This window comes from Rutilus rutilus (genome assembly GCF_951802725.1).
Source record: "Rutilus rutilus genome assembly, chromosome: 1".
NCBI lineage: Eukaryota > Metazoa > Chordata > Actinopteri > Cypriniformes > Leuciscidae > Rutilus > Rutilus rutilus.
Window position 1 is genome coordinate 32789665 of NC_140209.1, and position 13385 is coordinate 32803049.

The 13385-nt window shown below is 41.2% G+C and overlaps 2 protein-coding genes across 4 annotated transcripts in view; one reads left to right on the forward strand and one right to left on the reverse strand.

Moving 5' to 3' along the window:
* Positions 1-324: 324 nt before the first annotated feature.
* LOC311299957 (retinol dehydrogenase 8) lies at positions 325-7619 on the forward strand. Of its 3 annotated transcripts, none has more exons than XM_084423971.1 (7): positions 325-469; positions 1463-1586; positions 1904-2065; positions 4709-4888; positions 4997-5090; positions 5615-5798; positions 5883-7619. In XM_084423971.1, exons 2-7 carry the CDS (start codon positions 1490-1492, stop codon positions 6096-6098), a joined length of 933 nt encoding a protein of 310 aa, XP_084280097.1. In that variant the 5' UTR covers positions 325-469; positions 1463-1489; the 3' UTR covers positions 6099-7619. The 3 variants fall into 3 exon arrangements, with proteins under 3 accessions (XP_084280097.1, XP_084280096.1, XP_084280095.1); XM_084423970.1 differs by having other exon boundaries at positions 325-433; XM_084423969.1 differs by lacking the exon at positions 325-469 and adding an exon at positions 749-880.
* Positions 7620-9250: 1631 nt separating this feature from the next.
* Positions 9251-13385, reverse strand: part of notch3 (notch receptor 3) — a 29337-nt gene continuing 25202 nt past the window's right edge. Inside the window, exons 32-33 of the mRNA XM_084429357.1 lie at positions 13203-13300; positions 9251-13119 (exon numbers count right to left, since the gene is read on the reverse strand). Of these exons, the coding sequence (XP_084285483.1) occupies positions 11629-13119; positions 13203-13300 (1589 nt within the window). The 3' untranslated portion in view covers positions 9251-11628. The remainder of the gene's footprint in view (positions 13120-13202; positions 13301-13385) is intronic.

Genomic DNA, 13385 nt, shown 5'->3' on the forward strand with positions numbered 1-13385 from the left:
GTTTGCTTGAGCTGCGCCCTCTACTGTACAGGAGTAACTTTGCATTTCAGCCTGAGGCTTATTCATTTCACTTTTGGTGTGAGTGGGCCATTACATTCACATTTATTATTATTAAAAACAAAAACGCAAACACAGCCCATGTAAGAAACATGTATGCAAAAGTATGCATTAGCCTACTTTAACACAAAAAGTAACAAAAAAAGTGCCTTTTTTAGGCAATTTGTATCGTATTACTTTTAAAATTAACTTCCCGCAACATTGAATATTATTTGTGTTATTATTATGTTGCTGTACAGTCAATGACTTCAAATCCCAGGGTTCTCTGAACACAAACGCGATCTCTGCAAAATGACTGATCACAGACTCTCACGCAGAACTCTCCGGGTGAAAGGAGTTTGTGGATGAGAAGAGTCGGACTGTCAGCAGGACACAGGTCTGTTACTGTACATGCTCGGTTTAGTTGCATTCAGTAAGTACACGTCCCAGAACACTTACAACAGGTTTAGTCTGAAGTTTACGCTTGTGTAGCTCATGTTTCTCATGTTTTGTTTTTCACGCACTGCAAATAACTGTCACGGTCATTTTTGAATGCTTCATATTAAAACGTGACGAGTTTTCAAAAACACTAACTTGTCGTGCGGTTTTAGATGTGAAATCGCATCACAGCGCTAGTGCATTGTAAATGACCAGTTAAAACGAGCGCATGAGACGCGCGCGCTCCAAGTGCTGAGAAAATCCGATTAAGATTAAATCTGTAGAGCAGAAACCCTTCAGCGTGCTCTACAGTTAGTAAGCATATGTGACACTTGGCTATATTTTACAGTTGCAGTGTTACTCACTTAAACTAAACGTTGCATCATTTTGTGGAGTTGCTTGTAGGGTAAGTTTTTTTTAATTATTATTAAATGTAGCCTATCTATTTTTAATTTGGTCATTTCATTTGAATATCAACATTTGTGAGATTTAGTCACCTGAAACAGTTTTTAGGTTAACTGATCTAATTTTGTGTCTCTGGAAAATAGTGATTTATGACATTGCATTGTTGAAGTGGCCCATCAAAGTTTTTTGTCTATTTGTTAATGAGGGATTTGTGGACACTTAAAGAAAACGTACAAGTTTACTTGCAGTATAAAACTACTAAACTAGTTTACTCAGAGAACACTTCAAAGTGTACTTTCATAAACAAAACAATGAAGTATTTAAATGAGAAACGTAGTTTACTACTGTTACACTTATAGTACACTTAAACGTATATTTTTATGCACTAAAAAGTGGGCCAATTTAGTCCAAAGCCGTACTGAAATAGTACACTTACAAGTTTACTACTACTACATTGATAATAGTATACATACTACATATACTTGAAATATACTTAAACATTACTTAAGTATACTTCATAAAATTAACTTCAATTATACTTATTTTTTGTAAGGGAAGTTTACTGCTTTTATTATGATTTCAGACTAGAGATCAGCTTTGAGAGAAAGGAATGGGGACACGGAACGTTTTGGTGACAGGATGCTCCTCTGGAATTGGTTTGGCGGTGGCTGTCCGTCTCGCAAAAGATAAGTTAAGGCGCTTCAAAGGTAAGAAGACTGCATATGAATGTTAAATATTCCCCCTAAAATGTTAATATGTCTTAGACTTATTATGATGCCAGTGCACCAGGAAGAAGAATTATAAATATAAATATTTGAATCAAAGTTTCATAAAATGACATATTTGTACGTGTAAACCCTCTGTCAGTCGCTAGTGCGCCTCTTGAGGCCAGTGGTTTACTCGCACAGCTCTTTACTAGCTGGCCTCCGTTACATATGTACTGTACATTAACTGATGATCAGATAAGTGTTCTGTTATGTAATAATGTTACTTAAAGTGCTACTATTGATTCTGCTTGAATTAGTTGTGGCCACCATGAGGGACCTGGATAAGAGAGAAGCTCTGGAGACAGCAGCCGGAAAGACACTGAACAGATCCCTGGAGATCCGACAGCTGGATGCCACCTGTGAGGACTCCATCAGAGAGTGTGTCAACGGCTTGTCAGATCGACGAGTGGATGTGTTAGGTGAAATCCACAATTTCCTTTTCAACAAATATTTCTGAGCAATGCAGCTTTATAAACAGTAGCTCAGTGTCTTTTGACTTGACTGTAAGTATATGGTCTTTTCCATTTAGATAGATAGTTAATCTCCTCATAGCTTATTTTAAAACTGAAATTTCATGAATTATACCATAATATCAGGAATATTCCTCTCTGATTTGAGTCACATGTATCGCTTGTATCAGCAAGGGTCCTATGATAATTGTTACAGTTTATGTGATAATTTTTTTTACTTGCCAAAGCCTATTTTTTAGGGGTGTAACAATACAGTCATGTCACGATACGATACTATCGCGAGCCAAAATAAAGAAGAGGGTTACTTCTAAGACATATGGGAACAAGTTAACAAAGAATGTACTGAAATACAGAAAAAAATATAATACAGAATTATGTTAGACACATTTACTTTGCTCTCGGTCACCGACTACTTATAAATAATGTACACCCTTTTTTACTGGTAAAATCGGACATTTGGCATTATCAGGACTCACAAATGCATTATTATACAGTATATTCAACATTAAATAGTAGTTTAATGTAGTACTGTTACTGAAATGTCATATTTCTTATTTTTTTCCAGTTCTAAACACAAAATGATCAAAAATGACTATTCCCAAACTTTATTAGTTCATGCAAAATTTTTTATTCTCTCTTCATTTACTCACCCACGTCATTTACGCCTCCATTTAAGCGTCTGCATTTACTACAATATCCATCCATCCATCCATCCATCCATCCATCTTCTTCCGCTTATCCGGGGCCGGGTCGCGGGGGCAGTCCAACATGCACCGGGAACATGTCTGACTTACTGCCAGCAATGCGAACCAAGCTCCTGCTCCGGTCGTACAGGGACCGGATAGCCCTTAGCAAAGGGCCCCGAACCCCATACTCCCAGAGCACCCTCCACAGGGACACAGTCGAATGCCTTCTCCAAATCCACAAAGCACATGTGGATTGGTTGGGCAAACTCCCATGAACCCTCCAGCACCCTGGAGAGGGTATAGAGCTGGTCCAGTGTTCCACGATCGGGACGAAAACCGCACTGTTCCTCCTGAATCCGAGGTTCTACTATCGGCCGTATTCTCCTCTCCAGTACCCTCGCATAGACTTTCCCGGGGAGGCTGAAAGTGTGATCCCCCTGTAGTTGGAGCACACCCTCCGGTCCCCCTTCTTAAAAAGAGGGACCATCACCCCGGTCTGCCAGTCCAAAGGTACTGTCCCCGACCGCCACATGATGTTGCAGAGGCGTGTCAGCCAAGACAGCCCCACAACATCCAGAGACTTGAGGTACTTTGTTAGGTACTTGAGGTACTGTGCCTTGCCACCAAGGAATTTCTTGACTACCTCGGTGACTTCAGCTTGGGTGATGGACGAGCCCTCAGCCTCTGCTTCCTCAATGGAAGACGTGTCGGTGGGATTGAGGAGATCCTCAAAGTATTCCTTCCACCGTCCGATGATATCCCCAGTTGAGGTCAACTGTAAACAGCGACCGGTAGTCCTTCTCCATGGCCTCACCGAACTCCTCCCAAGCCCGATTTTTTTTTTTTTCTGCCTCAACAACCACCCGGGCTGCAGTCCGCTTGGCCTGCCGGTACCCGTCAGCTGCCTCAGGAGTCCCACAAGCCAGCCAGCCCCGATAGGACTCCTCCTTCAGCTTTACGGCATCCCTTACTTCCGGTGTCCACCACAGGGTTCGGGGATTGCCGCCTCGACAGGCACCGGAGACCTTACGGCCACAGCTCCGAGTGGCCGCGTCGACAATGGAGGTGGAGAACGTGGTCCACTCGGACTCAATATCTCCAGACTCCCTCGGGATCCGGTCGAAGCTCTGCCGGAGGTGGGAGTTGAAGATCTCTCTGGCACAATATTACTACAATATGTGCATTGTAAATCTCTCAGGTTTCATAAAAAAAATCTTCATATGTGTTTGAAAGATGATCGAAAATCTTATAGGTTTGAAACGACATGAGGGTGAGTACATGATGACAGTATTTACAATTTATTACATATTTATTACCCAAAGGTGAACTATAATTTATAAAGTAAGTACAGTAAGCTATAAGTATAAACTTTAAGTAACCTATATTGCTAATCATATCGTTTACATCATGATACATATTTTTAATGTAAATATCTCAATATAACAATGTATCATTACACCCCTGCTATTTTTACTATATTTGTTGCTGACTAATCATAATTCCAGACTTTAACATTTCTAAAACAATATAATAAAATTACAGTAAAACTCTGTTCTGTCTGTTTTGCACACACACGTGTGGTGTACCTACTGAACCTTTGTTTTAAAGGGATATTCTGTCATCGTTTACGCATCCTCATGTCGTTCCAAACCTAAATTATTTATTTTTCTTCTGCAGATGATATTTTGAAGAATGTTGGTAACCAAAGAGTTTTGATTTCTATTGACTTCCATCCAAAAATATCTTCTTTTATGTTCCACAGGTTTGAAATGACACGAGGGTGAGTAAATGATGACAGATTTCTTTACTTTTGTCTGAACTATCCCTTTAAACTACACACTGCAAAATGCTTTGAACAATCTTCTACAATCCTGCTTGATTGAGACTCAACTGCTCTGTTTTGTAGTGAATAATGCTGGTGTGGGCATGATTGGTCCTTTGGAGTGCCAGAGTGTAAGTGCTATGCAGGAACTCTTCAACACTAACTTCTTTGGCCTGGTGAGACTGGTGAAGGAATTGCTGCCTGATATGAAACGACATCAGAGTGGACACATCGTAGTGATGAGCAGCGTCCTGGGAATCCAAGGTAATGCCACATATCTCAGTTATTATAAGCAGTACACGTTAAATGCACACGTTTTACCTTTACGGTACACTGTTATTTTCAAAGTGCTCTTTTTTTTTTTTTTTTCAGGACTACTTTTCAATGATCTATATGCTGCCTCCAAATTTGCTGTTGAAGGTTTTTGTGAGAGTCTTGCTATGCAAGCTATGAAGTTCAATGTCAAGTGAGTACACAGATATAGTGCTGAGTTAACTAGACAAAATCAGAGAGAAAAAAAAAACACATTATTTGTGGATAATATTTGTCAAGAAAATATGGCAAAAAATGGTTAAGTTTATCACACTAGTGTGCTTTAATATTTAACCAGGAAGCTTGTTTTGAAATGCTTTTATATTGTAAAAAAATGGAACTTACACACTTTTGGTGTTCCCGGGTCAAAAATGGCCGGACTACAAAAAGTAGCTTATAAATCTCACGCCATGCTATATTATCACCAAATATTGGATTCAGACTTGGTTTCTTTCAATTAAGACAGGTTTCGTATTTATTTTTGAAACTGCTTGACATTTTCGGGCAAAAGAAATCCTCTCTGGGTCAAAATGACCCGAACACAAAATAAGAGTTAAAACAATCACAGCATGCCGGGAATGCATTGTAGGGTTAAATACACTACACATGGTTACTTAATTTTTATAGATGTAAAAACATTCATGCATTGTAAGTGTGTCTTATATACAACTCCCACAGGATGACTTTAGTGGAGCCAGGCCCAGTTGTAACTAAGTTTGAGAAGAAAGTGTATGAGGAGGCAGAGAAGATGGATCTGTCAGAGGCTGATGAAGAGACAGCTCAAATCTTCCGTCAGATCTACCTGCCATACTCACGCAGAGTTTTTCATGCGATCGGGCAGACACCTGAGGAGGTGGCAGAGGTGAGAGTGTGGATGGGCTGTTCTTTTAGTAGTTGAGGCTCACTGTTATAAATGAGTGACATGAAAATGTCTCATTGCTTACAGCAAACTTTCCAGCTGATTGTGTCCAAGAATCCTCCATTTCGTCATCAGACCAACCGTCTGTACATGCCACTGACTGCCATGAAGCATGCTGACCCCACAGGGCGACTACCCATAGACGCATTCTATAAAATGATCTTCCAGCATGACCGCGTGTTCAATGCTAGTCTGAGTATTATGCGCTTCCTACACAGGAGAATGGGTCAAGGTGTTGCCTAAAAATCCCTGAGGAGAGAGGATTCTGATCCACTTTACTATTGTAGCATTTTAGTGAGTTTCACGACCCCAAAAAATGGCCAGTTCTGATTTTTTTGCTCAGTGCAAAATCATAAAATGCAACAAGCCATAGTTAGCATAGCAATCATTTTGAGACTGTGATTGGTCGCCACTTGATGTCCACTGTAAAATCTGGATCTTGCAGCGTTGTTCTAACTTTAACCTCAAGACAACAGTAATAACAATGATCAAACAGATAATGTTTAGTTAGAAAATGCTGTGTATAACAGTTTAAGATTCACTCTCCTGGTTTCACAGACTGCTCCCATACTAAAATGCATGTTTGAGCTGTTTTAACTGAAAGCAACTTGCACTGAGATATCTTAAAACATGTCAGTGCCATCGTTTTGTCTCGAGATGCACACCAGTAATGTTTTTTCTAAAGCACATTAATAAAAGCTACTTAAATGTGCTAATTGAACTAAGGCTTAATCCTGGCTCAGTCTAAGCCCTGAAACCGGGCCTATATTTTCAAATGTTTTCAGTAGCTAATGAAATAAAATATGAAAAACGTTAACCAATGAATGTTGTTAAAGAGATTGAAAGTATTTAAATGTATTGGAATAGGCTTCTCTTATATTGTGATGTTAGGGTTCAACAAACCCAATGATTCAACACAGCAGCACTACTGGAGCTCTATTGGGATTCAATTCATATGGCACATATATAAATCAGTGCTGTAGTTGCTTAGCAATACATATACATTTAAATGTCCAATTAAATTGTAAAAAACAAACAACTGCAGATTTTAAAAAAATGAATGCTTTTGTTCTTGTTCTTGAGAAGTCACCACCTTTGAATTCAGGTTATTTATGTGGCTAAATTAATTTCAATTATTGAGTAGATTGGGTCCATTATGTGGTTGACTAGCAACGGAGAACAACACTTGCAAACACAAACAACTGAATATCACGGTCGATGTCAGATTTTGTCTGCGTCTGAAATCGCATACTCTCTTGAGTAGGTACTTATTTTGAATAAATAGTTACTCCACGACCGCTAAAAAGTAGGTTCTATATAGTTTGGATGTAATCTGGACACATTTGCCATGTTGTCATTATCATGTGAACTACGGGCGTCAGTTGAGTCGCTTCACCTCCATTCATAAATCCTCTCCCGTGGCCTCATGGGATAGAAAAGTGTTCATCGTATGCACACTTCAGAATCTCGCTGGAAGTAGTAGGTCATCCGGGTAGTTTTTGCTACTCTTTTATGAAAACGGTGAATTCGGTTTTTCGCCTACTATATAGTAGGGAAGTATGTGATTTCGGATGCAGCCAGTGTGTCTATTTTCATTATAAGCATCGTGAAGTAGATGATTTGGGTTGATATTTGACAAAAAGTGTTTAGTAAGTTCATAAGTAACTATGACTAGTGGTAAAAAAAATTAAATAATTTCCCCCATTGGGAGGACAATGTACAGCAAAGTAGTTGATTATCACAAAGTAAATGACTGTTATTGTTAAAAGTCTTGTATTAGGGATGAGCGAGTACAGCATTATCTGTATCTGTATCTGTATCTGTTAACCATATGAATTATCTGTATCTGTATCTGTACTCGGCTTGGGCGGGGCCTAACCCGGAAGTGGGCGGGATTTAACCCGGAAGTGGGTCGGGTTGTCTTGAAATGGGCGGGGCTTTAACCGGTATGTTATTTTAAACATGCAATTGATATGGGTTGATCAGAAATTATTTTTATTGCTGATTAGAAAACTATTTACATGACAGCATCAGCATTGAGCTTCAGATCAATGGTTTTGATCACGATAACAAACGAACTACAGAACAAGTTTTGCAACAATGAATACAACACATGCTGTTGCAATTATGAAGTAAAATGTAATGAACAAGAGTTTTCATCTCAACTAGGGCTGGGTGATATGGACCAAAAGTCATATCCCGATATATTTAGGCTGAATTTCGATATACGATATATATCCCCATATTTTTTTATTTTTCATGTTTTATTTTTATTTTATTTTTTTTAAGTAGCCTACTGTCTGCCTTTACTTAACATAAATTGTAAGAATATGACTAATAGTAAAGACTAGTACTAATAAACATTAGGCCTATGCTAAAGCTATTAAATAGCAGTCCCAAACTAGTTTTTGTTAATACAGTGTTGGTATGAGCCACCACAGTCATTTAAAAATATAAAAAAATAACACAAAGAAAAATAGTGGCATTTTGGGGTTAATATGGAAATGACAGTTACCATGGTGAATACACAATAGGCCTACTAACAAGAACTGTTAATGAAACATGGAAACTGCTCCTGGTGAATAGAATGAAAATCATACCTGCATTACTTTTATTTCGTGTAATTTACAACGTAACGGCGTTGCATGCTCGTAGTTTCTTTTGCACTTTATATACAGTGAGGCGATACACAGCGCGCGCCGCCGCATTTGCGCGTGCAATTGAGTGTGCGCTACGACTACAGGACAGGACAAGAAAGTCCGTTTTTCTGAGGTGAAAGACTTTATTTCATGTTATAACATAACATGCTCTAAACACGCACGCAAAGTGGAAAAGGAGGGGCGGGGAGCAGTGCAGAGAGCTCCGGGTCAGCTTGCTTGGAGCAAGGATCACAGCGCAAATTTGAACTATTACGATATGCGATATGGTCTAATTCCATATCGCATTTAATATATATATCTATATATCTATATATCTATATATCGATATATCGCCCAGCCCTAATCTCAACATAATTTTTTTTTTTTTTTTTTTTTATCCGAGCACAGATATTGACTCGTATAATACTCGTACTCGACAAAAGTGCTTTATCCGTACCGGATACTCGTTTCAGCCGAGTATCCGGCTCAACTCTTATCTTGTATCCTTCTTTCCCTTGGAGGAGTTTGTTGCGATAATGACCGGTTGACTGTAGCCTACATTATCTTCTCTCTTATTCCAAACTTTACCTCTTAAATACACTTCTTTAACTCTGGAGGAAATTGGTAGCTATACATACATCTGCATGTTTCAAGTTGGACCCGCAGCTCATGGCTGTATTTTTAAGCGATCTAAAACCTACTGGATTTAGAATGCATGGAAATGTGAACGAGGTGAGAGAAAGAATAAGACATTAGTGGAATGTAGTTTCTACTGCTTTATTAGAAGTAACATATTTTACAACTTTGTAGAAAGAAACTGTGAAAAGCTGTTTATATACAATGATTTTAAACTACTTTTAAACAAGTATAGGAAATTAATAATGACGATAGAAAATATCTATGGCTGTTCTAGTTATGCAAGACCAATATAGTCACATCCTCACCTTAATAATGCTAATAAAAAAGTACATTTACTTTTTGCTCTTTTTTAGTACATAATCATTTTAGAAACATAAGACTTCTCATAAACAAGTAGACCTAAAAAAAAAGGTGAAACATATTTACAGGTACTGGAATTTCAAAAATATCTGGAGAACCGTATCATGAGAAGTGAAAGGTTATGAACAAAAGGAAGACTTATGCTTGATAAGCTAAGCTTAGTAGTACTTATGTAGAAGAACAAAGAGGTCCAGAATGTGCTCCAAAACCACCTCAAGTCTTGAAATGTGGTACATTGCTGTACACAGTATTTGTGCCAGATATTTGTCAAACCCATATGTTATGGATACATAACATAGTTTAGTGAAATGGGCACGTTTCTGTTGGTAATAGCAAGACAAATTGGAAAACACCTGTCAGTGTTGCCAAATGCAGATCTTGCAGTTGGGAATGTAATTGGGGATGAACATACGAACATGTTGCAGAAAGCCAGGGGCATCACTACATAGTAGCGTTTCCCGTCTCACGCCTTCTGACCAGACACGACAGATGTCATCGTCTAGGCTCATGGGGTGGGAACTGCTAAAGATGCAGACAACACTGCATGCTATATAACACCTCCCTGAGGAGTGACAGAGCACTAGCAGACCATTAGCAACCCCGTTAGCCCTGTACCCAACACACAACACATGCTCACGACCCAAACCAAAAGGAGCTCGAATATGATTAGACCACATGGAAATGCTGGACCTGAGGGATCAAATTACATTAAAATAAATCAACCACACTGCCTTGGCTTCGTAAGGCCCCAGAGGAAGACTTTCTAGTGGTCAAATGTCAGCTGCAGCTGTTCAGTACTGAAATGAATTGCTCGTGAGGGACCAGGAACGCGATGAGATCAGTTCCGCAGCAGTCAGCGGCTCCACGAGCGCCGGCTGGTGGGTTCCGATCAGGAATGTTCGCGGAAAGGAAGTTGAGTGTCACCGAAGAAGTGACGCAGAGCAGCAGCCTAATAACACAGCTTAATACATCAATGTTCCACAGTTAGCTGTGGTTCCAAAAATGTGGTTATAAAAAGAATAAAGCAAAATAAAACAAATTTACACAAGGCAAGACTATAAGGCAGTGACTGGCAGGGATTCTGAGAGGGAGCTGGTAGAGCTCAGGCCTTTATAAGTCGGTGAGGTCACTGAAGAAACTATGTTCAGTAAAATCATTTCCACTGATACAACACAACACTGAAAACACTCTAAACACTGGCCTGTTTTCGGGAGGCGCTTTTATGCACTGTCGCTATAAATGCTGAACTAGGATTTCAGGGTTTTCTTACCATCTCTCTCTCAAGATTTTCCCCTTGAAGTGCTTCACAGATGCCCCTCTACATTCATACAAATACTTTTACAACATGTATAAAATCATTTTAAATCAGAATATTTCACTTGTGTTGGTCTCTATATACCTCTGTTTTCATGTGCCAATCTGTTTCTGACTGCTAGACTAAATAAATATCACTAAAATTTGTAAAACTTCTAATCTCATTGTATGTGTGTGTCACTCAAAAGCCCGGTTTATAAATTCTGAATGTATCAATTGCTGTTGATAAAACCAGGGGCGGAACAGACGAGCTAAGCAATCATGAGCTGCTCCTCTTGTAACAGTAGCAACATGGAACCTGAGACCTCCTCACGAGTCCCATGTAAAACATTGGAAGTAGTAAGGCATTTGTTATGGGGGTCACTAAAAACAACAGAGACAGAAAGAGGGCCGAAACACCCACAAGGCAGTTTGGAAAACATAAGACAATAAATAAAAAGAAAGGAATTTCCTTCAACATTTCACTTTTCTCTCAATCTATTTTTTTTTTATAAAGTTTGTTAGTTTCAGGAGTGTCCCCAAGTCTTTGAAATGAAAGACGTGGTATTCTTCATATACTTTTTTTTATAATTAAAAACAAGTCCATCTGTGACAGAACGTCTTACTTCATTAAATTGTCTTCTTTTTAAGACAACACATTTCCCTTTAACTTTCTTTCTGCAGACACCAGCAGACGGGTCTTCTTGACGCAAAGCAGTCAATCCTAATCCAATTAAAATCTTGGAAATGGGCTGACAGGTAAGTAAAAAAACAAGCCCTAGAGTGACGCTTGTCAACTCTACTCTCTCAAAGTCACAAACATTTAAGGTAGGTTGAGCTGTTCAAGCAAACACCTGCATCTTCCCATTGGACTCCTGGACGTGGGAAATCTGGGTTTGAGCAGAAGCCGTGACGGCCGGGCTCGGGGTGGAGTCAGACCAATCAGACACACAGTGAGGGGAAGGGCTAGACCAGGCCTCTGGAGACTCTGGAGAAGGGGTCAGGTAAGGATGTTCACTGGGCACATGCAAGTAATGCTTGGGCGTCGCATCCATGGCAGAGGTGTAGCTGTGCTGGGAGGGCGGAGTGGGGTAATCCTCCGGGCCTGCGGTGCTGCCGCTCCCCTGTGCCGGGGGTGCCTGAGTCGAGATAGCCTGTGCTTGCGAGGCCTGAGGGGATGCTGTGGCCTGCGGAGGCTGAGCCTGCGGCTGCTGTGACTGGTAGAAAGCTGGAGGAGGCTGTGCCTGCTGTGGTGTCGGGGGAGTGGAGGAGCCCATGCGGGTGAGGTTGGGGTTGGTGAGTGCGTGGCTGTGAAGTTGCTGCGGTTGCTGCTCTGCAATGGGCGTCAGTTTGACCGGGCTAATAGAGGGCGTGTTGGAGACGGGTGTTGGCTGCAGTATGGGCTGCTGGGCATTACGGAAAACCTGCTGCTGGTGCAAGAGCATGCTGGTTTGCTGCAGGGTTGGTGTCTGAGGGTGCATGCCTGTTTGGCTACTTGCTGGATGCACCATGTTGACCATGGGCTGACTGCACTGAGAAGATGGAGTCATGCGGCTGTGCCAGTCAAACGGGACGCTAACTGGACTTACCATGCCCATGTTGAGGCTCATCTGGCCGGCATTCAGCACGTAGTTGTGGGGGCCTTGGTTGATGCTGCCTCCTTGCATGGCCACACGCCCCTGCATCGAGAGCCCTCCGTCACCCAGGTCGCTCAGCTGTGCCAGGGAGACCGCAAAAGGGCTGGTGCCATCCAGGATACTGCTGTGCACCATGGGAGTGGAAGGAACAGACATGGAGGAGTGGAAAAGGCCAGGAGTGGGCATGGCGGCCGGTGAGGTTGGATTGGTGATGTAGCCGGCATTGTTGGCGCCTCCGCGCGGCGAATCCAGCGAGTCGACAGGGGAAAGCGTGACAGAGCTCTCCAGCAAAGCACTCTGCATGTCTAGCGTCAGCCGTTTGTTGCGGCTTTTGGCTGAATCTTTCAGACTGGCAGCATGCTGCCCAACCATGCCTTTAGCCCCTGGGCGACGGTTCTTCTTACCCTGAGGGGTGCTTTTCAGCCCTTGAAGGAAGTTGCTGGGAGGGCACATGAGTGGTGAGAGCGTATGGCTACCAGACATGTGGTGACCTGCCCCTGCATGGCCCTGCGGACTTCTCACAGTGTTATATTCATCCAGCAGCTGTACGATGTCATGGTGCATGCGCTCCTGGGCAATATCTCGAGGGAGCCTGTCCATGTGATCTGTTATCTCCCTGTTGGCAAAGTGAGCCAACAACATCTTCACTGCCTCACAGCTTCCTTCCCTTGCAGCCAAGAATAGTGGAGTCTCCTCCTGAAGATCATAAATAGATTCAAAAATTAAAAACATGGCTGAGATAAAGCCTTCAAAACCCTCAAAAGTATATAATTGCATACCTTGAGGTCCTGCATATCTTTATTGGCACCGTTCTTCAACAAGGCAACTGTAGCTTCAACATTATTGACTGCTGCTGCCCAGTGCAAAGCTGACTTTCCTGTGGAGAGAAAAAAAACATAATATGCAACCATCAGAAACAATGAAACTTCACGTCTGAAGCATAAATATGTTTCTTTTTCTTT

Bases quoted from the DNA above. Each gene is read 5' to 3' on its own strand.
- LOC311299957 (XM_084423971.1), top strand. From the start codon at position 1,490: ATGGGGACACGGAACGTTTTGGTGACAGGATGCTCCTCTGGAATTGGT. The intron at 4,889-4,996 runs GTAATGCCACAT...TTTTTTTTTCAG, and splicing joins CAGCGTCCTGGGAATCCAAG to GACTACTTTTCAATGATCTA. The intron at 5,091-5,614 runs GTGAGTACACAG...CAACTCCCACAG, and splicing joins GCTATGAAGTTCAATGTCAA to GATGACTTTAGTGGAGCCAG.